Source organism: Abrus precatorius, unplaced genomic scaffold (genome assembly GCF_003935025.1).
Source record: "Abrus precatorius isolate BTA unplaced genomic scaffold, Abrus_2018 Scaffold9, whole genome shotgun sequence".
NCBI classification, from domain to species: domain Eukaryota; kingdom Viridiplantae; phylum Streptophyta; class Magnoliopsida; order Fabales; family Fabaceae; genus Abrus; species Abrus precatorius.
In genome coordinates this window covers 34,459,259-34,483,666 of record NW_020874439.1, presented here as the reverse complement: position 1 = coordinate 34,483,666, position 24,408 = coordinate 34,459,259, and the positions used below count along the sequence as shown (strand labels likewise).

At 32.9% G+C, this 24,408-nt stretch overlaps 3 protein-coding genes across 8 annotated transcripts; all 3 read right to left on the bottom strand.

Annotated features, from left to right (window-relative positions):
• Positions 1 to 71: 71 nt before the first annotated feature.
• Positions 72 to 2,959, bottom strand: LOC113849712. Of its 2 annotated transcripts, XM_027479810.1 has the most exons (6): positions 2,745 to 2,861; positions 2,598 to 2,671; positions 1,923 to 2,052; positions 1,499 to 1,813; positions 382 to 681; positions 72 to 151 (listed from the first exon to the last, which is right to left on the bottom strand). In XM_027479810.1, the coding sequence occupies exons 1-5, from the start codon at positions 2,859 to 2,861 to the stop codon at positions 409 to 411; spliced, it is 909 nt and encodes a 302-aa protein (XP_027335611.1). In that variant the 3' UTR covers positions 72 to 151; positions 382 to 408. The 2 variants fall into 2 exon arrangements, with proteins under 2 accessions (XP_027335611.1, XP_027335612.1); XM_027479811.1 differs by lacking the exon at positions 72 to 151 and having other exon boundaries at positions 193 to 630; positions 1,508 to 1,813; positions 2,745 to 2,959.
• A 2,751-nt stretch (positions 2,960 to 5,710) lies between these two features.
• On the bottom strand, positions 5,711 to 6,531 carry LOC113851331. Its single transcript, XM_027481793.1, has one exon. It carries the CDS (start codon positions 6,318 to 6,320, stop codon positions 5,712 to 5,714), a length of 609 nt encoding a protein of 202 aa, XP_027337594.1. The 5' UTR covers positions 6,321 to 6,531; the 3' UTR covers position 5,711.
• A 1,879-nt stretch (positions 6,532 to 8,410) lies between these two features.
• Positions 8,411 to 21,185, bottom strand: LOC113849209 (ABC transporter D family member 1-like). 5 transcript variants are annotated; one of them, XM_027478940.1, is made up of 25 exons: positions 21,058 to 21,185; positions 19,959 to 20,238; positions 18,300 to 18,524; positions 17,921 to 18,118; positions 17,308 to 17,762; positions 17,042 to 17,180; positions 16,873 to 16,951; positions 16,462 to 16,700; positions 16,067 to 16,365; positions 15,884 to 15,989; positions 15,636 to 15,794; positions 14,171 to 14,270; positions 13,985 to 14,093; positions 13,641 to 13,731; positions 12,143 to 12,267; positions 11,864 to 12,013; positions 11,695 to 11,767; positions 11,049 to 11,229; positions 10,810 to 10,968; positions 10,524 to 10,682; positions 10,191 to 10,427; positions 9,645 to 9,808; positions 9,423 to 9,475; positions 9,239 to 9,317; positions 8,411 to 8,927 (listed from the first exon to the last, which is right to left on the bottom strand). In XM_027478940.1, exons 1-25 carry the CDS (start codon positions 21,117 to 21,119, stop codon positions 8,841 to 8,843), a joined length of 4,008 nt encoding a protein of 1,335 aa, XP_027334741.1. In that variant the 5' UTR covers positions 21,120 to 21,185; the 3' UTR covers positions 8,411 to 8,840. The 5 variants fall into 5 exon arrangements, with proteins under 5 accessions (XP_027334741.1, XP_027334745.1, XP_027334742.1 ...); XM_027478941.1 differs by having other exon boundaries at positions 8,476 to 8,927; positions 10,524 to 10,645; positions 10,779 to 10,968; positions 11,049 to 11,242; positions 11,663 to 11,767; XM_027478942.1 differs by having other exon boundaries at positions 8,476 to 8,927; positions 10,524 to 10,645; positions 10,779 to 10,968.
• Between the last annotated feature and the right edge of the window lie 3,223 nt (positions 21,186 to 24,408).

Here is a 24,408-nt window from a genome sequence, read left to right as displayed (position 1 = left end):
GGTTGACCAAAAAAAAAAAACTCCTTTTAAGTGCCACTTCGTAGTCACGATTTTATAATCACGTAACTCCCACCGTAGTGTTTTGCATCATGAAGATCGTTTCACTCCCAAGTCTTGATTGGATAGCAGAATGGAACAGGATGTTGCTTGACTGCACAACAAAACACGATATAATATAATGAAGTTTTCCTAACATATTTAGCAGTTTGGTAATAAGTGAACACTAAAACATCGTCTAGGTGAGTCCGATTTCAAGTTTCATCATTTAAACGTTAAGATTATGCCACGTTCGTAGTTGAAAGTTGAAACCTACAATACAGATAATCGAACACACCCTTCTACTGAAACATGGGAGTTCAGACGGATTTATAGAATGCCTACGTCAAAGAGGATAAGTTAAAATATAGCTTAAACCAAGGCAATGCTGCTCTCTCCACCAGGGGGTTTACGGGCACCTCGCACAGGATCTTTGGTTTCTGGCTTTCCATCAGCAAATATGTCACTGCCAGTCATTTCTCTCAGCTTAGCCCTGCTCAGAGGTTTTTCTGCTGAGCCTGGAGGAATATCTCCTTGGAAGATATTATTCCCTGTCAGCTCTGCAAACTTCTGGTCATGTATCTTCTTTGCTGTCTTCTTAACGGGTGCTTCACCAAATAAGATATTACTTTGGCCACCTGCAGGCTACAAATATAAGAAAGGGAAGGTTAATACGCAGTCATAAACTATGAGGCAATAAGACAGGATGAGCCCTGAAAGAAAAAGCATGAAAATAACAAAAATCTTCTCCCACTATGCAAGACGTAAAGAGAAAATTAAAATGAAAAATTGAGCTCGAGCTCAAAATGTTAATAGTGATCTACAGGAGGAAAAAGCACAGGACTACATCTTATTTCAGAAAAATGATTTTGCCATTATTGAATTTATTGTAAAACCAAAAAAGGAAAAACAAACTTATTTCAGAAAACCAAAAACCTAAAAAGTTTAAAAAGAATAATATTATTATGGAAACCTTAAAGACCATGAGACAAGCTGTTGGACCTTCTCTATGCAATGTATGTGCTGTTAAGCTTTAAATCAATTTGATGGGCCCATGTTTTGGAAAAGAAACAAAAATATGACATAAACTTTTAATGAATTCATCCAAATAAATGGTATTCCTCAAGAGCTGCAACGGCATTATGACTATCTCTAGTACAACCCTTAAGTTACATCTTAAAACAAAACTTTTACCAAAATAAAGTTAAAACTGGTCAACATTTTAATTTTGCATTTAGGAAAGCAAGGTAACACTGACAAACCATCACAGGCCAAAATTCATCACCATGAAGAGCCATGTAGATTTTAACAGGCCCACCAATAACACAGAAGCCTAGCTCAGTCAGCTTTGATAATCATTTTATAAGAAGGGATTAACACGTTAATTAACAAACAATTCTTTAGCCAATCATCCAGTACAAAATTATAGATGACGATTATTTCATTCTGAGAAGACACTTACATTGGAAACTTTCACCGATGTTCTCACATTTCTGGGAAGAGGCTCTCCCATGTCTTTACTTTCCTTTGATTCCAATGTGCGTGCAGCCGCCACTGAACGAGGCACAATTTCAGGAGGAGGGCCAAATATGTCATTTCCACTGAGCTCCTTGGTCTTGGCATTTGATATTTGCTTCTTACTCTTTGAGTCTGAATCACTTTGCATTGTTCCACTCAGTTCACGTTGCTTTGCTACCTCAGGTAGAGAGGTAGGCTTTTTAGGAGAAATGTTTTCTTCAGTGCTGAATGATATCTGACTAATTCCATTCATTGCTTGCTGAATGCAACAAGAAAATTTATATCAGAATTGAATTTGATTATATATTTGACAAATGTTGATGTGATCAAATTGAACACAGTACAAGGAAATTATTATCTAAATATACCTGACAAATGCGTATGCTTGTTCTATTATTTGAATTTGCAGAATTGGCTTCCGATGCAGAACCTTCGCCATTGGCAGAAAATATACCACTTCCAGTCATCTCTTTCATTTTATACCCTGAGCATGGTTTGCTGAGAGTAGCAAATGCAAGGACATGTACGGCAACAAGGTTAGACCAAAAATGATTTGAAAAAAAATAATTAGTAAGCAACATCTCCTAGCTTAGATTCACCATTTTCATGACATTTAAATAAACAACAGTTCCTGAAATACATACTGCAGCACACATGCATATAAAACCCACTTTCTACTGACTAATGGTTAATAAACGCAACTAATTACGCAGAAGCAGCATTCACAGTTAATTAATCACGCTTAAGACACAAGCGATGCATTTTATTTCAAGCTCAAGCAATAATTTGAACTAACTAAAATAAAGCATGCATGTAAGACATTGAACAACACGCTGTTCACGAGCAAATAATGCTACATCTCAAAAGAAGCTGAAGAATCTCAAGAGTTTACCGATATTACAAATTACGATATAGATCGATGCAGAAAAAGGAACACGTGTTAAATCAGATCGAAGAAATAAATAAGAGAAAAAGAAACACCAGCAGATCTGATCTATGTTCAGAATGCAGATTCAACGGAGAGAAAGAAAAGAACGTCGCACCTCTTGGCTAGCGTCTGAGCTTCTTCATCGGTGAGCTGGCCGCCATGAAGAACCTTGCTGATTCTATCGGACGGCTGTGATGTGAACGCAATGAGAGAGAGAAATAGAGAGAGAGAAGAAAAATGAGATAGTGAATAAAATATTAACCTGGCGAGAGCGATTGGCGGAGGCGGTGGCAGTGGATTCCGGTGGAGGAGTTTCCGACCAAGTGAGGAGATCGGAGGTGGAGGTGTGAGGCTTTCTCACCGGCGTGCCTCTCTGCATTCTGAATGCGAATGTGAAAGTAAAAATTTATGAATGGGTGGGAGATATTTCTCACTGATAATATTTGAATTGAATGGAATTGAATTGAAATGAAATTGTGTTTAAAATAAATGCAAGTAGGTCTCGTATTTAAATAAGAGCTTTTGGACACCGTGGATCTCGCTTCTTCCTTATGCGTGACACATGTTATTCGATGGCCAATACAAACATGCTATCTCACTCTGACTCATGATAATGAAATCAAAGCAACTCAAAACAATAAGCTGTGTTTTTTTTAATGTGTATTTTTAGACATATAATAAAAATGTTTTATATTTATTATATGTATTTAAATACATTATAAAAAATTAAATAATAATAATGAAAATATTGCTAATTTTAATTTTTAAGATTAAATTTAAACACTTAAAATAATAAGTTTTTATTTTGAAAATATAATTATTAATTAAAATTATAAAAAATTGATTTAGAAATATTACTTTTATGTATTTAATTCAACTCTTGAAACTGAAATTAATATTTTCCTTAATAATAACATCTTCAACTGATATTTGACATTCGTGATTTAACTTAACCATTTAAAGTTGGAAATTATTGAATACCCACCCACTTCTCTGTACATTTTTCAATTTTTACGACACTTGTACATAATAGAGGGTGGAATTTTGTTGCGATATTCTAATACATCAATTGCAAAGGCCAGAAGTCATTTTTCTGTGTTTCAAATCTCAATGTCAAGTTTGTTAATATAATACAGGGTTATAAATGTTTCTTATAACAGGAAGCTTTTAAGAGGGGATGTATTATGCATGCATATATAGAGAGAGAGGTACATGTTATCCGCTGATAATTATGATACTTGAACCTTGCATTAACATTAAACGGTAGTATATAAATAAATGAGGTAGCATAGCTATTTCCTTATTATGATGATAGAGCTTGACGCGAGTCATTTATCTTTCCATATCATAGAAAGTTGTACCTACAAATGTTAGCTAACAATCATTTTCTTTGCCTGTTCCTAATTTGCTCTTCAACAACAAAAAGTAAATAAATTACCAAAATTGCTAAATACACTAGTACATGTAAACTGACTTTCATTTTAAATATATATTTTTTCACCTCAAATGAAAGTTATTTACTTTTTTTTAATTCACATATACATGCATAGATACACAAGATTCCCCTAATCACATAAGGCTCTTATTTATTTATTTTTAAATTTTTAATTTTAAGAGTTTAGAATCACTTTAATAGAGTTCATGTTTTCTTGTAATTATATATCAAAAAAATCTTAACCATTTCCTTCCTCTCTTCTCTTTCTGATTTTTATTTAAATCATAAAAATTTAAAATTTTGGATTAGAATGAATTTAAAATATTATATTAATCTTAAAATGTTTTAAATTTTGATTAGCGTTATAATATATTTATTAATAATCATAATTTTTCTTTAGAATTAGAATATTGAAAGAAGTACTGAAACAAGAAATTAATACTCATCAAAAGTATAAATTATGTTAAGAGGTAAAGATCTTTTTCGAATACACGTATTATTAAGTAAAGTATTATTGATAATACCTATAACTATTATCATTGTTAATAGAAATCATTCATAAATAAAACCATTTAAATATTGTTTAAGATTAACCATGTTACAAGATAAATTGAATAAATTAGCCATATTATTAAAAGTAAAATATTTAAAATATTGCATTATATACACTGAAGAATAATTTTGCAACACAAAGCTAGAAAAATAAATTTAAAGAAATATTTTTGCAACAAGATACTTGTGTATTGCATTAGTTTTTTAAATTTAATAAATATTATAAATAAAAATAGTAGATTTGTTAGTGTTCATATTGATTAAATATTTTATCTTGTTATATAGAAGAAAATTAAAGAGATGAAACTTTAAAACTTAAAAGAAAATTAAGAAAAAGTGATTTAAATTAAAAAATTTCATCTTTATTGTATGATGTATCAAAATTGTAAAAATTAAATTATAAATACGGATGACTAAGATTTTTATGATATATTTAAGTAACAATGTATGGAAAAATTAAATAAAAATATCACTATCAATATATTATGCAGAGACACAAACCCAACTTTGTCGTCAGAGAGATTAATTTAGCAACAAATTTTTTAATATATGTTTCAGAATGCATAATAAAAATTTTATTTATAGTAATTTTTTCTTAAAAATATAACAAGATTAAATATTTTTATAATATAAAATACTACAAATTTCAATAATTGTTTTTCACACGTGTTAACACAATTAAAAAATGTTTAAAAAAATATTTAATGAATATATAATTTTATTAAATAGATAAAAAAATTTAAACTTGAGGAGAAATTTTAAAATATATTATTAACATAAATCTAATTATTTTTATTGACATGGCATTAAAATTAAAAAGAAAAATTAAATTTAACAAAAATTGAAATTATCTTAAATTTTAATTTATTTAATATAAGATATATTTAAGTCATCAAATTTAAACTATAATTAATTAAGTAACTAATAATATGAAAATTATGTGATTAACAAAAAAACAAATAATAATCTTACTTAATCAATAATAAAACTTTAAATTTATAATATAAAGATATATTTTATTACAATTCTACGAGTAATAAAGAAATCACAAAGTCCATATATTCATTTACACCATTAGAAAAAAAATAGTGAGTGCCCATGACTTGCAAAGTTATACGTATTTTAGAGAGGAAAATAACAACAGACAAAGGCAACTCGAATCATAGAACGATCAGAATCCATCCATGCAATTAAAGAGCTAATTATATATGTTAGTGCATCAATTGCTTGCTATCGTGTCAATCAAAAAGCTTCCAAAGCTGCACCTAATGCAAATATATCATAATCTTCAGCACTGCACCATGCATGATGATCATGCCCATCTTTGCACCCACACTCCTCCCACTTATTCTTGATCAATCTCTTTCTGTTCTCTTTCTCCATAGCCAAAGCCACTCCTATTTTTACCTCCACTTCCACTTGTGGTGCCCTTAAGGTGGCATCTTCACAATCACTTCCACTTATCAAATCCATCTTCACCCAATCTTTGAACTCCATGTTGGGTGATTCAAGAATTGTCCTCCACGGAATCTCACCCCTACCCACCACATGTGACCCCATAATCCTCCTTAACACTTTGTTTTGCCTTAGCTCCAACACTAGCCTTTCCTGCTTAAGGGTTTCAAAGAATTCTTGGGAACAAGAACAATCTAGACTGAAAGACTCGTTCCAAAAGGGAACAGATTTAACGGAGGAAACCTTTTTGGTGTTGAGTTGAATTCTTTTGTTGTTTCCTGCCGGAAGATATAACCTGACAAATAAGTTTTTTGTGGGCCTGATGGGCTCAACTTTTTGAGCTTGTATTATTTTCAGTTCACAACTGAAGGAGGGAAGTTTCTGGGACAGATCCATTAAGAAATTAATGGAGAGTAGGATTATAGGTCTCTATTCTATAGACTATAATTATGTGTATTTGGAGAAGAAGAGAGAGGGTAATTAAAGCTGAGTAAGAGGTTTGTTTGTGTTTGAGTTGTTTTCTGTGGTGTTGGGACACTCAGCTATGATATATATAGTGGATATGTGAGTGTATTTTATAAATTGAAAAAATGAAGTTGGAAATGCATTTGGAAGCTGCTCTTATCCTTAAAACGTATATTTAGTATTATATAATTGATATCTCAGTTGTGATTTGTGAATATTTTAAGGGATCTTACATAATGCACACAGGATTGTGCTGAAGATTATATCCAACTAAACAAAGCCCTTTGAGAATCTCGAAGGGCTAGATTTTCCATATGGCTCTTCCAAGTTGCAATTGTATTGCGTTGCAATTCAATAGTCAAGTTGTAGTCATCCACCGTGGATCTCAAAGATGAAAAAGATCAGAATAAAAAAGTGTTATTATTGTTCTAAAAGGGCGGCATAAAGAATACTTGCTGAGTTGCTGGATTCAACCGCCGTCAAAAAAGTACCCTTAATAAGAATAATGTTTATCCAATTGATTAGATGTAACAAACCAAAACTACAGAACAGTACAAAATTTCTCCACTTCTAACGATATAATCATATTCAATCATTGTTAATTTTTAATTACTATTAAAAAGCTCAAGGTCTTTTCTGAAGTAAATCTATTTTATGTTCTATTAAGTTATATTACCAACATTTTATGACTTCAATTTAATAATTTTTCTATTATGTTACTTATATTTGATCGTGAAACTTCTATTCCAAAAAGAAACGTTCTTGTATTGCACTAATTTTAATCCAATACAACATTATTTTAATGATAGCTAGGAAGGATTTTTTTTTTCCATTGTTAAGAATTGGAATTTTATTTAAAAGAAGATCAAATATAGCTCGCATACTAGTGTAGAAGCCTCCCATTCAACTAAACACAAAAATATTTTTTCTATAACTAAAATTAATTTATACACACATCTCAATTATATTTAATAATTTTATCAAAATAAATTTTGTTAAACTTGAAACTAAATGGGCACAGAACACCTATTAGTTACTTTCAAATTTTAAAAGTACTTACATGTAACATAAATTGCTTGTAAAAATAACTTTTCTTGTTGAACTACATATAGAATTTTTTTTATTGTGTTTAAGGACATGAAATAAGAGTTTATGTATAATATTTTTTTATTAAAAATTATAAAACATCATAAAATTTAATATTTTGATAATATTAAATATCATAATTTTTAATAAAATAGTTTTTTTTTATTACGCGACATTCATTAAAAAAAATCTTATGTATAAAAGCATGCAAGGAGTCCAATAAAGATTGTCAAGTAGAGGGAGGAAAAAAAAAGATGTACGGCCTCACCTAGTATGCAAGCACTATCTATGCATCGTGATTGGTTTAGTGTTCCATTTATGCCAAATAGAATATATTCCTACAAGACCGCAAATCACCTTTGGTTATCTAAAAACGATAGAAAAATTCGCAGGTACGTAATCGTTCAACTCAATCGTAAAGTGATTATGACCTTGCAAATGGGCTCACATTTATCACATACATCTTCCTTTATTCTTGACTGATGCAAACTTATTTTGTAATAACAAATAATAATTTAAATAATCTGCGTTTAGCTAATTAAAAACACCATTAGGATCCGACAGGGATTTTTCATACACTGGCAAGAAAGTGACGTTTCTGGTCCTTTTGGATATTCAGATCAGATTATAATCTTTAATCGTGCTTATGGAATATTAGATTAGAAGCTGATCAATATAACTTTTGCCAACTTACAAATTTAAGTATAAGCACGAAATTTGTATATGAAAAGATCCAACAGAGAGAATCCCGAAGTTCTGCTCCAGTTTTTTTCATCCAAAATTTTACTCGTGGTAAATTTGGATGAATTTGCCATTAATAGATAATTGATTAAAAGTTTGATATCTCAAAATTTCTGCAGTCCACATGCATGACAGCAATAGCACCATCGCATTGGGTGGTGAGATGAAAGCATTTCAGCTGGCAGGGGTGTAATGGACAAAAAAGAAACTTAAGCTTACAAAAATGAATAGAATTATGAAGGCAATAAAATATCCCTACAATGTTGATCATTACATTCGATGGCTACAAAATATGAAAAAATATCAACTACCTAATAAAAGAAGCGGAAGGCCTGTACATGATTGATATTTATATACTGTAAAAATCATGAAAGGTACTGCTCCAACTTTTACTATCAACCTTTTTGGCTGCCGATGCTGTGAGTTTGTTTGCTCCCCACAAGAAAATGGAGCAAAAAAATGAAGCTCGGAGAATATGGTAAAGACAAAAAGAAAAAAAATAAATAAAAAGGGAACCACCATCATTGGCAAGCCGAAACCCTTGCAATCAGCCTGTATGTTGAAGACTCGGCACAATTTCAAATAGTAACAATGAGAGTCTGCAGCAACACTTCCTTGTGAAAATCATTGCTTGATCATACGAAGTTCCCAGTTACCCTCACCATCAATTAGCCGCAATTCCATGGAATGGAATGGTATTAAAGCAGGACGCTGAGGACAGGAGCAAAGACAAATTAGTTTGATGGGATGTGGATGGTTATCATGCAAGTTCAGTTTAGAGAAGTTAACTGGCTAACCTAGAACTTAATAGAAATCAAATAGCTTTGTGTGGAGGAGTGCATTGCATCTATAACTATAAATCGCATGAGGAATCTCTTACAAAGGAGGCAAGTTGAAAATGCTTACCAAATCCCAATTGTAGTGAAACAAAGAATAACTAACTAGTTAAATGCTCTAAATTCCATAAATTTAACATGTTAGAAGTTAAGGTTTTAAAATTTTCAGTACTATTAGATTCTTACTTGGGAGGAAGTAACAACTGTGATCCCCATTTTTTTGGCAAGCCCATATAGGAGTTCTTCGACATCAACACTAGTTGCACTGCCATCATTTTTTATCAAGAGACAGTATAAAACAAGGTTAACAAAAAAAAAAGCAAACAATCATTCATGAAAGCAAAAAGAAGGCATAAGTAGTCATGCATACTTGGTACACTCGTCCAGGATCCCAAATTTGGGCTTATGGAAGAACAAGCGTGCCTTACAGAACATAAGGAAAATGTTAATCCAAATAGAAGAATATTTCGAAAAATTATAATAGCATACTCTAATTAAGAACTAAGGTTTAAGGCCTATATTACATTAACAAAATATATTCAAGAAAGTTAACATACTCATTCAAAAATTAATCTACATTAGATTTACATACCATGCCTAATCTCTGCTGTTCCCCAAGAGAGAGAATGTCTTCCCAGTTTAGATTTGCATCCCAGCCACTTTCGTCCCTTTCTAGAAGATAATTCAACCTAACATTCTCCAGGATAACTTGCAAATGTGTGTCCAACATTTTTCCAGTGTCAGGATGTTTTTCACCTGAACTAGCAAAATTACAACGATCAGTGCGAAAATGGAAAAACAAAATGAACCTTTAAACGATTAGATGAGCAAGAAGTTATTGTTGGTTCACATGACGAAACTGAACAGATTAATCTTTCCGAACTAAATTCAAGGAAAGGAGAAATCTTCAATGATGTCAATATGACTAACATCTAAATTATTTGATGGATTATCACAATTGTATGACAGCTCATAAGCTAACTTATTCTCTCAGTTAGTGGTGATTAATCAAAAGCAAAGCATGCATCATTTTAAAAATCAGTCTAGCCAAATGAACAGCTGCTGCTAATGAATAGTTAAGTAGCTCCATTTTCATAACCCATAAGGGAATTTCTGGACCGTATGTTGCGTTGTATACCTTTTCCATACATCTTCGATATTCTAAACTCTGCTTCTTCACGGGACAGTGGGTATATAATTTGATCCCGCAATGTTCCCAAGCATGTATAGGACCGCTGAGGAACATAGAAGATGGCACAATCTGATCCAGCCTCTTGACCCATATCATCAGATGGTCTAGAGAGTCTTCCACTTGCAATTGGCCAAAGTCCTCTAAGAACTCTGAAAATGGAACTTTTTCCACTTCCATTTGGACCTTACAAAATATGACACACATAAGATTTTAATTCTAATCACAAGAAAATTTCCTCTCTTAAAAAGGAAAATGAAATGAAATAACGACAATACAAACCAGTAACAAGCAGGCTTCTGCCAAGCTCAATGTCACATGTCAACTCCCTGGCCAACATCTTCTGGGCAGGGGTTACAATATCAACCTCAGAAAAGGAAATAGCATCTTTAGCATGATAATCTCTCACTGGAGGTATAAAACTACCATTGATGGAGTCCCCTGTCACATTGAAGACATGATTAACACATGGTAGCTAAGCTAACTGAATATTATTAAGAATTACTGCTGCAGAAATAGCAAGATACTATTTGTTACTTTGCATATAAAACTAATAAAGATAAAGTACCAGACTGTGCTGCATCCAGGAGCTCTTCAAGCTCAAAAATCCGATTAATACCACCAGAAAGCTCTACAAACTTTCTGTGCAATTCAAGAATGTCACCAAAAGCTAAAAAGCTTTGCGAAACAACAGATGCTAAGAACCTCAATGCATGTGCCAGCTCACCTGTAAAATAGTACAATGCATTACAATGGAGGACAAGAGGGTGATAAAGAGATTAACTGAGAACAGTCCAACAATCCTACCCTGAGTACTAATTGAAGCGCGGTCTCCCTTATGTTCCATAGCATATAACAAGCTCAGCAACCAAGTCACATTATGAGGGAGTTGCTTTGTGATAAAATCATCTAGTATCCCGAACAGCCACTTCTTTCTCAAAAGGTACTTGGAGTGGGAAAGAAGCTCTCTGAATCTTGATTCAACCATCTGCACAAAGCCAAGATATTGAAATTTACAGCCAGCAATATTCACAATGCCCAAACCGTAAAGTAAATAAAAATAAATGAGGCATACTTTTTCTTTTAAACCTGCAACCTAATCACATTCCCCATATTAGAGCCATACATCAAATGAAATATTATAAAACACTAACTCATGCAAAAGTTGTGCGTTTAGAGTTAGCTTGTTTAGTGAAGCAGTAAATGAGAAAGTGAAAAATTAAGAGGGGAATGGAATAGTTTTTTCATTCATTATTGCTTGGTAGATTCATGTTATGATGAGTCCAAAATTTGACAGGTGGAGTGTAAATCAGTTGCACTCTACTGTCAATAACTCCATAATTTGATTGTACCAAGCACGTGTGAGGTAATTTTCATTCTAAAATTTACACCACCTAAAATTAGCAAACCTGAAAAGAAAAGACATTAAATATAACATAGATGGGATGCTCACTGCTTTCTCTCGCGCTCCACCTCCAAAGAAAGCAACAGATTCAGCATGAGTAGAGAGTCTTTCATGCATGAACCTAGCACAAGCATAAAGTTGAAAAGGGTCAGAATCATTTCCACAACACTATTTGCTTAACACCTGATAGAGGCAGCAGAAACTATAATGGGTATACCTAAAGGTTCCTTCAAGTTGCTGTTCTTGGCTTATCAAATCACCAAAATCAGGAGTAACTGTTCTTAAGAACCCCAGACCAAGTAACATGTAAGCATAGAGTATGGCAACTCCCCTCTGACCAGTTAACAGCTTCATTCTCCATGTGAACCTTAAGAAAAACAAAAGTAGTTAGTAATATAAATAGAAGAAAAGAACAAGCATAAAAGATATTCGAGTGCTAGTAAAATACCATTAGTAATAAAATATAGCAACTCAATTTAATGAATGAGGTGCTCACCACAAAATATCCACAGATGGCTTTACCATTCCAGTGACCAGTCCAGACAAGTCTGTTGTTAACTTCTCCAAGTCATGAGTTATCCTCTGATCTGCATCAATATTTCTGCTTGTCATGTGGAAGACCTACAAAGAAATGCACATGACAAATTTGAAACCAACTTGAAGAGTTTCAAATCCAAATGAAAGATTCTAATTATTCATAACATAAAGACAGAGAATAAGTAATATTTTTTATCCCTAAAATTTAAACCAAATCAATGTTGTTCTCAGACTACTGCTAATGGACCTTAGGGAATTTTAGGTACCGGTGATTAAAAAAAATTTAACACAAGAGACAGTTTATTCCTGGGTGAGGTATTTTCCCGCATTCTGTGGGAATAAGATTCCTGCCTAAGGGTATGAATATCTTATATTCCCAGGAGTAAAATAGAATATACAACTAATGTTTCACCCACTTATCAGTTCTCACTAATATCAACCTACCACCACCCCCAAGATCAACAATACTCATGCTTTTTCCTTTAAAAGAACCCCTTATACCAAAGCAATGGTTCTCTGAATTTCTCTGGTAAAATGTCAATCATACCTTTCCATTAAAAATCATTTTTTCTTTTGAAAGCCTTATTATTATTATTATTATGATTTAATGCTTCAAAATGGAGTGGAATGCCAAACTTCACTCAAAATAAGAAACTACAGAGGCATTCAAAAGAGGCAAGTTTTAAGGAAATGACATTTTTATTATATATAACGAAGAAGAAAATAGTAAAATTATAAATATAACAAATCTTCAGTATCTTTTACTTGAGGGTAGTTTTAGAGAGTAACAAATTCCAGCACAAGTTGATAATTGTTGAATTTGAGCTTTTAAGTCTAACACAATCTCAAAAACTAAATCGTGACATGAAAATTGCTTTAATCTTTATAAGCTTTTATTTAGCTATATCAATAGTCGATGTGGGACTCCAACACATCTCTTCACACTTAAGGTTGGACATCCAAAACATGAAAATTATAGAATTTTTTTTTTAATATAGCACTAGATAAGCCACAAGACCAAGTAGGTTGCACTGGAAAAGATGTGACCAGGTAAGTTGCACTAGGAAATCAACAGATCTAGGTTAATTGCTTGAAAAAAATTCACGGAGCCATTTTTTTTTTTTCAATTAAGGGGAGCCCAATATCGGATCTATAAGAAGCTTTAATATCATATTGAAAAGAAAGAAGAACAACACATAAAATGAATCCGCATGTCTAAAGTTTAAACTATACAGCAGAACATGTATTTATAATAGAAATTGTTAATACAAAAATTAAATAATAAAATATATAGTTACCTAATTACCGTAATTATAAATATATTAACTTTCCTATTTACAACATTACTATAATTATATATTTCCAACACTAACAACTGAAGCAGAAACATAGAAATGCTCACAAAATTCAAAAAATTGGAAAAGGAAAAGAATTAATGAATATTCATATTCAATTACCTTGTAGAATGCATTGCTTCTCAAGTAATTTTTTAGCAGATGTTGTGTCAAACGAATCCGCCACCCGAGGGCCAGCCTGGCTGTCAAATGCCTGAAGAACAGGATATAATGGACTTAAATTTGCTATTTGAAAGGCTTGTATGGTCAACCAGTTTTTTTCCCCCTTGTTTCAATGCTTCAAACTATCTATCATTTCATTTTATATATATTATATAATTTTACATTTATAAACATCTGAGATATAATAAAAAATTTCACGTGCAACCATATGTAAAATATAGGATTACCAGTGACTAATGAAAGAAAGATGAAATTCATGTTCCAGATGGATTTACACCAATTACCTTATAGAAGGTGCAATGAAAGAAGATGCAGCACTTTGAAGAACACTTAAACCAACTAACCGGATAAAGGAAGCTTTATCCTGCTCCAAAACAAACTTTACAGTGGTACCTGATGCATAAATTTTCATTTAACACTGTACTCATGGATTCTCAGAATAAGAAATAGTCAAAAAAATTAGGAAATACCATTCAGCGATGCAATTCGATCTGAGACCCATGTTCTTGAAACAACAAGAAAAGCAACAGCAAGCAGTTTTGCACCTTGTTTATCAAGTACAGTGGGTACCTGAAAGGATAAGTCCATGTAAAAAAGATTGTGCCTGAAATGTATTGTAGCAATAGAAAAATCGAAACACATACAAGGCATGTTCTTCTATATGAATGGTCGGGTCATAGTAAGTCGTCATGGAGATAATCCAGACAGCTATTCATTATATGCCTTTAGAGTTACATGGTTTCAAATGCATCACTTAAAAACAAATTCAAAAAGGGAAGATGTCGTAACATATGCTCTTATTTGAATTGGACTTACTGTAATTTGTTAATTGTTAGATATACAAATTATTCCCAGGCATTCACCTAATAGTTTAAGATTTGATCCATGAAGCAAGCATTTTGAATGATAAATTCAAACATAAGAGTTAACCCATGCATTGTCCACACTTCAAGGCCAACGGCCTCTTGTGTGAGGGGTATGTTAGAGATATACATGGTTGGTTCAACTTATTTTGAGACAATTTTATTTTATTTTTGCAATTTCATGACAAAGATATAAAAAACAATTATTTCCCCCCAAACAAGCACATAAACCAATCATGGACATCACCCTCCAGTTTAAGCTTTTAAAAGAGGTGATCTTCACACAATTCTTCAATGAGCTAAGTCAGATTTTAGGGTCCAATTAATATTTTACTTATGGGAGAATTATTTATTTTCAGAAAATTTATATATTTATAGTATTTGTTCCTGTTCTGTACTTGCGTTTGAATTTATGTGGCTTTTAACTTACTTGATTGCATTTCAACGTCCAAGTCTTACAAGTTTAGTAATAATGGGGAGGTAGAATTAAGGAAGAGATGTAGGACTAGTCAAAAGCAGCTTTCTCCAATTTTTTTAATATTCTGCCAGTGTATCATTATAACTTGTTGCAAGGATGCTGTGTACACCACCATTGATCCCTTGAAGAATATCAGCAGTGAGCAGGAAAATCCAAAAAGTGGGGGTACTTGGCCATATTCTAAAGCTATAAGCTTTTTGTTTTCAGATCAATAAACAACATAAAAGATAAAACCAGTAAAAAAGATTGAAAAAAAAATGATAACCACTAATTTCCCAACCAACCAAAGCCTGTAAATAAAACCAGCTGTAAGCTAGTCAACCTAACAACTCTAGTAACAATGACCAATACACCATAATTGTAGGTTGCAGGGGCGAGTTCAAGAACATTAAATTGATTAAAGAAGCGTTGCGGTACAAATGCTCGGGTTATATTTCTGCAGCCAAATAGCAACACCTAAGATTTTCATAAACTCAACAAACATTTAGAATTAATCACTGTGATGGAAGTTGTGCAAGTACACAGTACACGGTACTCTACACCTGCGCACAAAAGAAAAGGCCTTATAAGAGCATATCTACAGAAGGTACTCACCAGTACTTTGCACATGGCAGCTACTCTCAATGGCAATATCCTTGTATTACCACGGAGTTGGGAAACAGCAGATGGTGAAATTGTATGATTCATACATGGAGCTGATGATATCACCTCTGCAAAGTATGACTGTGCCTTTGGATTTGAGAATGCAGAATCCTAGTGAAAAAAGTGTGGAAAACCTTCAGAATCAATGTAAAATAAAGAACAATGAAGGCAACAAGAATCAAATCAGAAAATATACAAACCTTTTTGCTCATGGAAAATGCTTGTTGCACTGCCTTTGCATCACTCTGTCGTTTTGTTTCCGATGCCTTCATTGTATCAATCCCCATTTCAGTAGAAGAGTCCTCCCTGGAGTTTAAATCTTAATCTCAAACAATAACATAACTCTAAAGGAACAATGACGAACAACACAGTATAGCTCCAACCTTTGAACAGTCCATCCTCCTTCACCATCTAAAGATAAAACCACATCATGGAATGCAACCAATGCTGGACGATGTGATATGGTAATGCATGATGTTCCCATGGCCCGAACTTTAGCACAAAACCGTTCTTCCATATCAGTAGTGACAGCACTTGTGCACTCATCTAGAATTGCAAATTTAGGCTTATGGTAGAAAAGTCTAGCCATGCCCAATCTCTGTTGCTCACCCAACGAAAGTTCCTCACCCCAGTTTACCTCTTTTTCAGGTGGGTAACGGTCCAACAGGTAATCAAGATCAACCTTGAATACATATATATGTGATATAAACAAAACTATCATAATTCCCTACATATTTATTTGACATTAAGATAAACATGGATTAGATGTGAAGTTTACATTTTTCAACAGCTCCACCATCCCACGATCTGTTAGTGGCTCAACTTCTTGATCTGCAGTAAGAGGATATATCAACTGATCACGAAGTGTTCCTACAGCAGTGTATGGCCTTTGTGGCACATAGAAAATCTCCTTATTAAGATCAGAGCCAATTCCAGGTTTCACAATATGTCCAGATATCAGTGGCCAAAGACCACCTAGAACTCGGAAAAGGGAGCTTTTTCCACTGCCATTTGGACCTTCAGCCAAAGATTTAACATGTCAAACAATCAACCATCACAAATCATATTTCAACAATGACTCTTACAACAAAATAAATAGATAATAAATAAAATTGATTTTCAATCCTTACTCAAGCCCAAGAAAAATAAACAAAACTGGAAAGGGTCACCAAAAAAAGAGCTCAGATACCTGTAATCAAAAGATTAGATCCTGATTCAACCCGAAGAGTCAGATCATCCACCAAGATATTACCAGTGGGAGTAACAACCTGAATTTAGGAGCACCATCACTATTAAAACAAGAAGACAAACATGATAAGAAGTCAAGGTTGATAGATTGTTGAGCAGATTTGACTTGCCTTGACATCATAAAATCCAATGTAGTTAGCTTCACTAATGCAATTTCTGCTTCCTTTTCTTTGCAGTGAAGATTTCTCATCCACCAAGTTTAGCTCCTTTGATACAGCTATTAATTCATAAATGCGATCAGCGTACCCACTGTAATACATGTATATAGGTCAGAAAGTGTAGGCGGACAAAATGAACCTTATGAGAGAATTGCGTGACCAATAAAAGTGTATAATATGAATTTTTAAAAATGACAGAAATGAAATTTCTAATATACCTGAGACGATTGAGTCGTCTTGTACTGATAGAAAGAGTTCCTAGAGACTGAAATAAGGAAATTATGACACTAGTATGATATCTAAGATTGCTTAACATCTCTGCACGCCCTAAAGTTGAACTGTCAGGCCTTAGATGACCCGAAAAAAAAGGTTCAATAATCAAAATAACTGCTACAGTAGCTCCAAGGTACTTCAATAATAAGTCCTGGATCATGCCAAACCACCAATGATCATGTAGCACATTACTCATGTGCCTAACCAAAGTCTTAAACTTCTGTTGGATATGTGCTTCTTCTTTCCTCTCTCCACCATAAAATGCTATACTTTCTGAGTGAGTCCTTAACCGTGAGTGAAGCTGTCGATATTCTCCCTCCAATTGCTGTTCTCTGGACATAAGTTTCCCAAATGAAGGAGAGAAGTTCCTGATTGCGGCCCCAGCTCCAAGTACATATGCCTGAAAAGGCCATAACAGTAGATTGAGAAGTCATACACTGATTCTAACATTGGATTTAGGTTCTAACAGCTTCCAGATATCAGCCAAAACTCAAAAAGTGTGAATAGAAGCTGCTAAACAGAAATCTATAACAAAGTACAGTTCAATTACAGAAATACCAATATCCAGAAGACATATTTCGGACTAGCATATGAACATAGCCTCCAAGTGTATAGAATTCCATCGGTAACTGCTGTTAGATCATCCTGTACAATTTCACTCAACTCTGAACAGAATCTTGGGACATCACTGGCAAGTCTTTGTTCTGGGTTAGTTATCCGACCATCAACATGAGATATTTTGTAATACACCATGTTCTGAAAGAAAAATAAATAATAAATATAAAGCCATTGTAAGAACCAAATTGTGTTATAACACACTCTTTAGGCTTTACTCAGCCAATTGAGACTAATCTTCTCATACAAGATAGGGAATGGATAAGCTGTATCAATATTTATCTGAAATAGACCTAAGTTACATGCAATTTAAAATTTATACCTCAAAATAATGGGAATGGATAAGCTTTGTCAATATTTTTCTGAAATGCAAACTTAAAGTCCCTGTTATATACTTTGACGTAGAATGGATGGTTGATAAGAGGAAGCACAAAAGAATATTTTCTGAAATTAGCCGAAGAAACAATGGTACACGTCGAAGAAAAGCAGCACGAAATAGGAAGCCTTGCACTTTAGCTAGCCTGTTGCTCAAAGCTGTTCGTAGCACCTGCAAATATGAAAAATTCAAAAGCCATTACTTTTAACCACTGTTACTTTTTCCTGCGTGAAGGGCTGCTCAACCAATATCTTTCTTTGTCTTACATATTCCGATATTAATACCTGTTTAATATACATAATTGACCAAACTCTCATATTTTGACATTCAAATAAAAATGTTTCATCTCTATTTTTCCCCTCAATTTCATTTATTAACACAAGATAAACTTACTGATATCCTAGGCACACACATTCCTACAGGTAGGCAAGTGAAAAATGCATTATTATGCGGTAACATAGGCAGTAATTAAGCCAAATCATATTTACATTTAAGATCAGAACCAAGATCTATGGTTGTATCAAAACTTCAAGCTAATATTTTCTACTATACAAGTATTATGTTTTTCATTCCAGACCAAGTAGTGGTCATTAGGTGTAGGAAGGTAAAGGAAACTGATAGGAACTGAATGAATTATTGGAATAACAGAGCTACTCAGGAACTAACCCTGTACATTCATACGAAATAGATAGGTAATAACAGAAAAAGGATCTACGAATAATGAGATAAGCCTTCCCCCTATGGCAGCAGCCACTCCCAAATATTTCCTTCCCTTCTCCCCCTCTCCATCCTTAATCTTATTCCTCTTCTCAGCTGATTCTTGCATCTTCCTTGCCATTCCATTGATGCCACGTACTCAGTTTGTTAGAATCCTTCATAACAGCCTCCTTGCTCACATTTCTCATTTTACCCTTCTGCTTATCACTCCTTCTATGGTATGTCGTTAACAGGGGCCCAATTCTCTTAGACACAACAGAAACTAGGGACATTTGTTATGCCATACACATAAAAGAATGCAGTGAAAGGAATAATGGAAATCCTTGAGCAAGTTGATATTCTTTCTTTATATTCTTTTAATGAAGGTTATTATGATATTTCAAAAATTATAGCTCTCTCCATTCTGTACTAGCTTCTTTCAATAATATGCATATAATAGAAAATTCCAGCCTACATGATTATGAAACACTTCACTCTAATATAAGAAAAAGGAAAACACCACAGAGATCTTTAACCATGATTCTCAGTGCAACTACTATGAAATCCCAGAAAATAATGTACATTCAACACATAAGAGCCCTGTTCCTCCTGATTTTGAGTAGCAGGAGATTCTGAAAACCTGCCCATTCAAGGTGTTCATAACAGCAGACTTCACATGTGGTCCCAAAAATGAATGAGAGGCACGACAAACTACTTGATTTTGAGTATGAAGTACACACTGGCCAAAGCTTTAATAACTCAGAATGAAATTCAATAATTTCAAAGATAAATTGATGAGAATCAAAATCATTATATTGATGAATACTTGAATACATCTTAAATGATGGCTCATTTCAAAAAACTGAAGGCAAGCATGAAGCATAATCATTCAGAACAAAACAGGCTTACCGCTATGGCGACTAAACCAAAAAGATCCCTTGCACCCAATTTGCCCATCTCAGATAGAAGAATTGCAGCAAGGACTTGGAGTGACTTCAAGCCCACTTTCTTTTGTTTATTTTTTGGTGCAATATCACTCTTCACAACCTCCTCCTTTGTGACTTCTTTATCATTGTTGTGCCCATTACAGCGGCCAAATAAATCATTTTTATGAACTTTAAACCTTGAATGCATATATGCAGCTGTTCCGCCAGTAATTAAAATACCAGATGCAAGTAATAAAGTTTTCCTGTCATCAACCCCATGAGAAAGCATCAACAATACTACAGCATACATGCAACTTAGTTAAATAACGTAAAGATTTTATTAGTACCATTCAGCAATCAAAATATGGTGTATAATGAGTAAAAAGATACTAATACTAATACAAGAATAATGATAATCTTAAAAACCAAGAAGAACAATCCAACATTTCATGCAAAGTCAATCAACCCAGCACAACATACATTGCCCTTAGAAAGAAGTGGACTCATTGAGAAAGAAATTTAAGATCAAACATGAAGGTTTCTATCAATGCTTCTACCAAGACAAGATTGGTCTCTTCTGGAACTCTGCTTATTGTAACTATTAACTAAGTTCCCTGAGTTGTACATTACATGCTGCAAATCATACTTGAGGAATGCAAGTTTTTACGGTCCAACTTCTAATGGCAATTATTAATAGTTACCAGTTTCTAAGGGTTTAAACTAAACATTCTCAGTCTTGAGATTGCAGCACGGAGATTTTGAAATAGTATATATAATAATATGCACATAATTTCATCCTCTTTTTGGGGATGAAACATACATCAGTGTTAAGTACTGATGCAATCCCCTTTTGGAGCATGTACCCCAAATGAGATGATACAATGCACAGGGGGGAGCATGGACCCAACGTAGTGGAAAACATGTAATATTCAGTACTTACCAAGGCATAATGAACAGAATAGCTAATAAAATGGTAAAGTTGGTATTTAGGTCAACAAGCAAACAATTTTAGTCATGATAAGTCAAATTCAATGCTAGATATGAAATTAAGCATCATCAGAAAAACATATACAACTCAATACCTCTTTGAAGCCAGAAAACTCTGGCCATGCCGAGTTAGTGGCAACAACTGAGGGGAAGGCATTGCAAAAGATGAACCTCTGCCTTATCAAAAAATTAAAGCGCTGTAGCTGCTCCTCTTACGGTTCCAAGCAAGAATCTGGCATACATTAAATTTGATACATAAATAACGGTTCAGAAACAATGATTGCATAAACTATAATAAATCTTTACGGAAAGTAGCATGCTTAAGGCACAACATGCTCCTCACATTAATGATCACAGACTTGTCAAACTACCTGAACTTAATGTTTAACTGAAACAACTATGGAGCATGATGCTCTGAGGGTACACAAAATGATAACCTCAACTGATCAAGAGCTTAATTGAATAATTGCAGGTTCGAAACTAGAAACAACAAGGGCAAGGGTTGCAAGAGCTATTTCTTCAGCCTTAACAGCATTTATACACTTTAAGGCAGAGACAAATAATTTAGGGCATGTTCATGCATCCAAATTCTCCCCAGTGTGAAAAATTGGCTAAGCGGAAATGATGTGCAAACAAATTTTCAAAAATTAAAATTAACTTTTGAATTATCTTCATGAGAAATACTAGCAACACACTCTAACACATTCCTAATTATTAGCTAAAATTTATTAAAAATTACAAAAATATAAGAGAAAAATATTAAATTAAGAGTGAAAAAGAATACAATCCACATGATTTTTGTAGTTTTTAATAAATTTTAACCAATAACTAGGAGTGTGTTGGAGAGTGTTGCTAGTATTTATCTTGTTTTCATTCCCCTTCCCCCAATATGCATTTTTCTTGGTGGGAACCATTCAGTTGGGTTGACTTTTTCCACCAACACAAAGTGTTAACAATCACATTTAAATCTGCAAATAATACTAAGGAAATCATATAATCTGCAAAAGGGATGTTATTATTTACCCTTTTAAAATTTTATTGAAACTTACATTCCTTTTCATATTCTTTTTAACCTTTTGCACTTAAAGACTAGCCACTAATCTGAGAACATGTTCAAACAGTTTTTTTTTTTTAAAAGAAGATGAAAATATTCAAAAGTAAAAAATGGTTCAGAAATAACTATGTTGGTTCAGAAATAACTATGTATTTGGCACATTGTCTCAATCAACAGAATACAGATAGTATACCAATCAATGCCTTGTCACAGTTTATTTCGGGACCCAATTAAGGTTCAAGCAAACATGCCACTAAAGGAATGACCAGTATCAATAACCCATTGGCCTATCAAGGTAGTAAAAGGAGGGGTCCTATTAAACGGTTACCCCAGAATGGATGCCTAGTACAGACTACAGCCACACCTAATACTAGTTCTTAATGGTTACACGTGGATACATACCCAATATACTCAAGCACAAGTCAGCCCATGCAAAATACAAAGTTTTGTTACTGAGTGGTTGGATTTGCTACTAAGTGAAACAATTTGCCACTACTTTTTAACTCCTTCAAAACTTGTTCCTCCTTAAAATATTTGTTATGATTTAATTACTTAATTGTTTATGTTCTGATATTTCTACACGAAATATCCTGTTGTATCCATAAAAACTTTGCCATACCCCACACCATACCGATATCAGTACTCATACCATATCCATGAGACTCCAGAGCAAAACAAACAACGTTAAACGATTACACCATTAAATGTGCATTGTAGACCTTAACCACAGAAGACATTAAACCAAAGACACAGACACAGATGTCATGAAGCAGAAAAACTCGAAAACAAAGATGTCTGACCTTTAAAGCGCGGTAGCATTAACCATGCTCGATCACATCCAAAGCATGGTAAGAGAGCATATTCTTCCCTGTAGAACAGAAAATTCTAGCTCGGTACGAGCAAACATGTGTTGGCAACGTTGTGGATTATCGTCAAAGCTAGTCCTCAGCAACTATCAATATCTACAACGAAGTTACGGTCATTCCACTAAACAAGAGAAGAAAACATCAATTAGATTCAAATTAACGCGTGCTTAGAGTGCGGAGCAGTGAAATCAGAAATGAAATAGGGGAAGAGATGAAGAAGCGAAGAGAATGAGGTTGGATTACCTATTTAGTTAAGAAGTGAGTCACGTGGTTTAGGAATGGAGAATGAAGAGAAGGTGTTTGAGGAAAAACCGGAAGAGATTTGGGAAGATAAATATGTGCGTGAGGGAGGAGAGAGTGCAAGGAAATTAGTTGAGTTTCGCTCTCCGCGGGATGGTCCATGATCGGGTCGGGTTCCCGGACCTTTTATCTTTCTTTAACGTAAAAAGTGTATAAAATAAAATAAAAAGAACTTTGTTTATTGATATATATTTTTTATTTTATGTCTAAAGACAATAAATGCTGTTATAACTTTTTTTAAAATGAAATTAAAATTACTGATAAAATGCATGGGTTGGAGACAATTGTGTCTAGAGCATTCTTTGGATAAAAAATGTATTACAGTCCAATTCCAATAACATTTTAAATTTTATTTAATCTATTTAAAATATTTTAATTAGATTGAATAATTTTGTTTTATATTCTTACTTATAGTTTAATTAAAAGGTGAAAACTAAATTTTATTTATTATTTTTATATATTTAGCACAAAATATGTAATAAAAATATGATAAATATAAAAATAAATTTAAATTGATTTAAAATTAATAATTTATAAATGCATACAAATATCAAAACATATTTTAAAAATAAATTTTCTAATATATATTTATAGGCATATATTAAAAATTTATAAAAAACAATTTTTTATTAACAATTGTAAAATATAATATATAATAATACATATTATAAATTTTTAATAAAATTATTTATTTATTAATATTTATTTATATATCTCTAAACATGCGTTGAAGAAATTCCGTAATCTGAACCGTTGGCAATGTCACGTTGTTTATACTTTTGAAAAAAACAAAACAAATATGTTGTTTACAACTTGTGGGTTGAGATTAGCGTACTGGCTTATGGCGCGAGGTGAGTCGTGTGCTGCGTGACTATGTAAAGAATTACATGGGTTAAAATATTAGTTATATAATTATTTTTAAAGTTATAAACTTTATAATTAAAATAAAATATTGTTTTATTAATTAATAATTATTTTATTTTATTAAATTGAAAAATAAAATCTTTAAAACTACGTAAACCAAAAAAAAAAAAAGACTATATTCAAAAATATTTGTTACCATTACTAATATGGAATGTCAAAATTTAAATTAAGATAGAGTGAAATTATCATAATCTTAATATTAATTTTTTTTTAAAACACGTGCATTTTAAATTTGATATAATGTATAAATATTTATGTTAAGATAACAGTGAACCAGGAAGGAATACCTATTTAAATTTTAT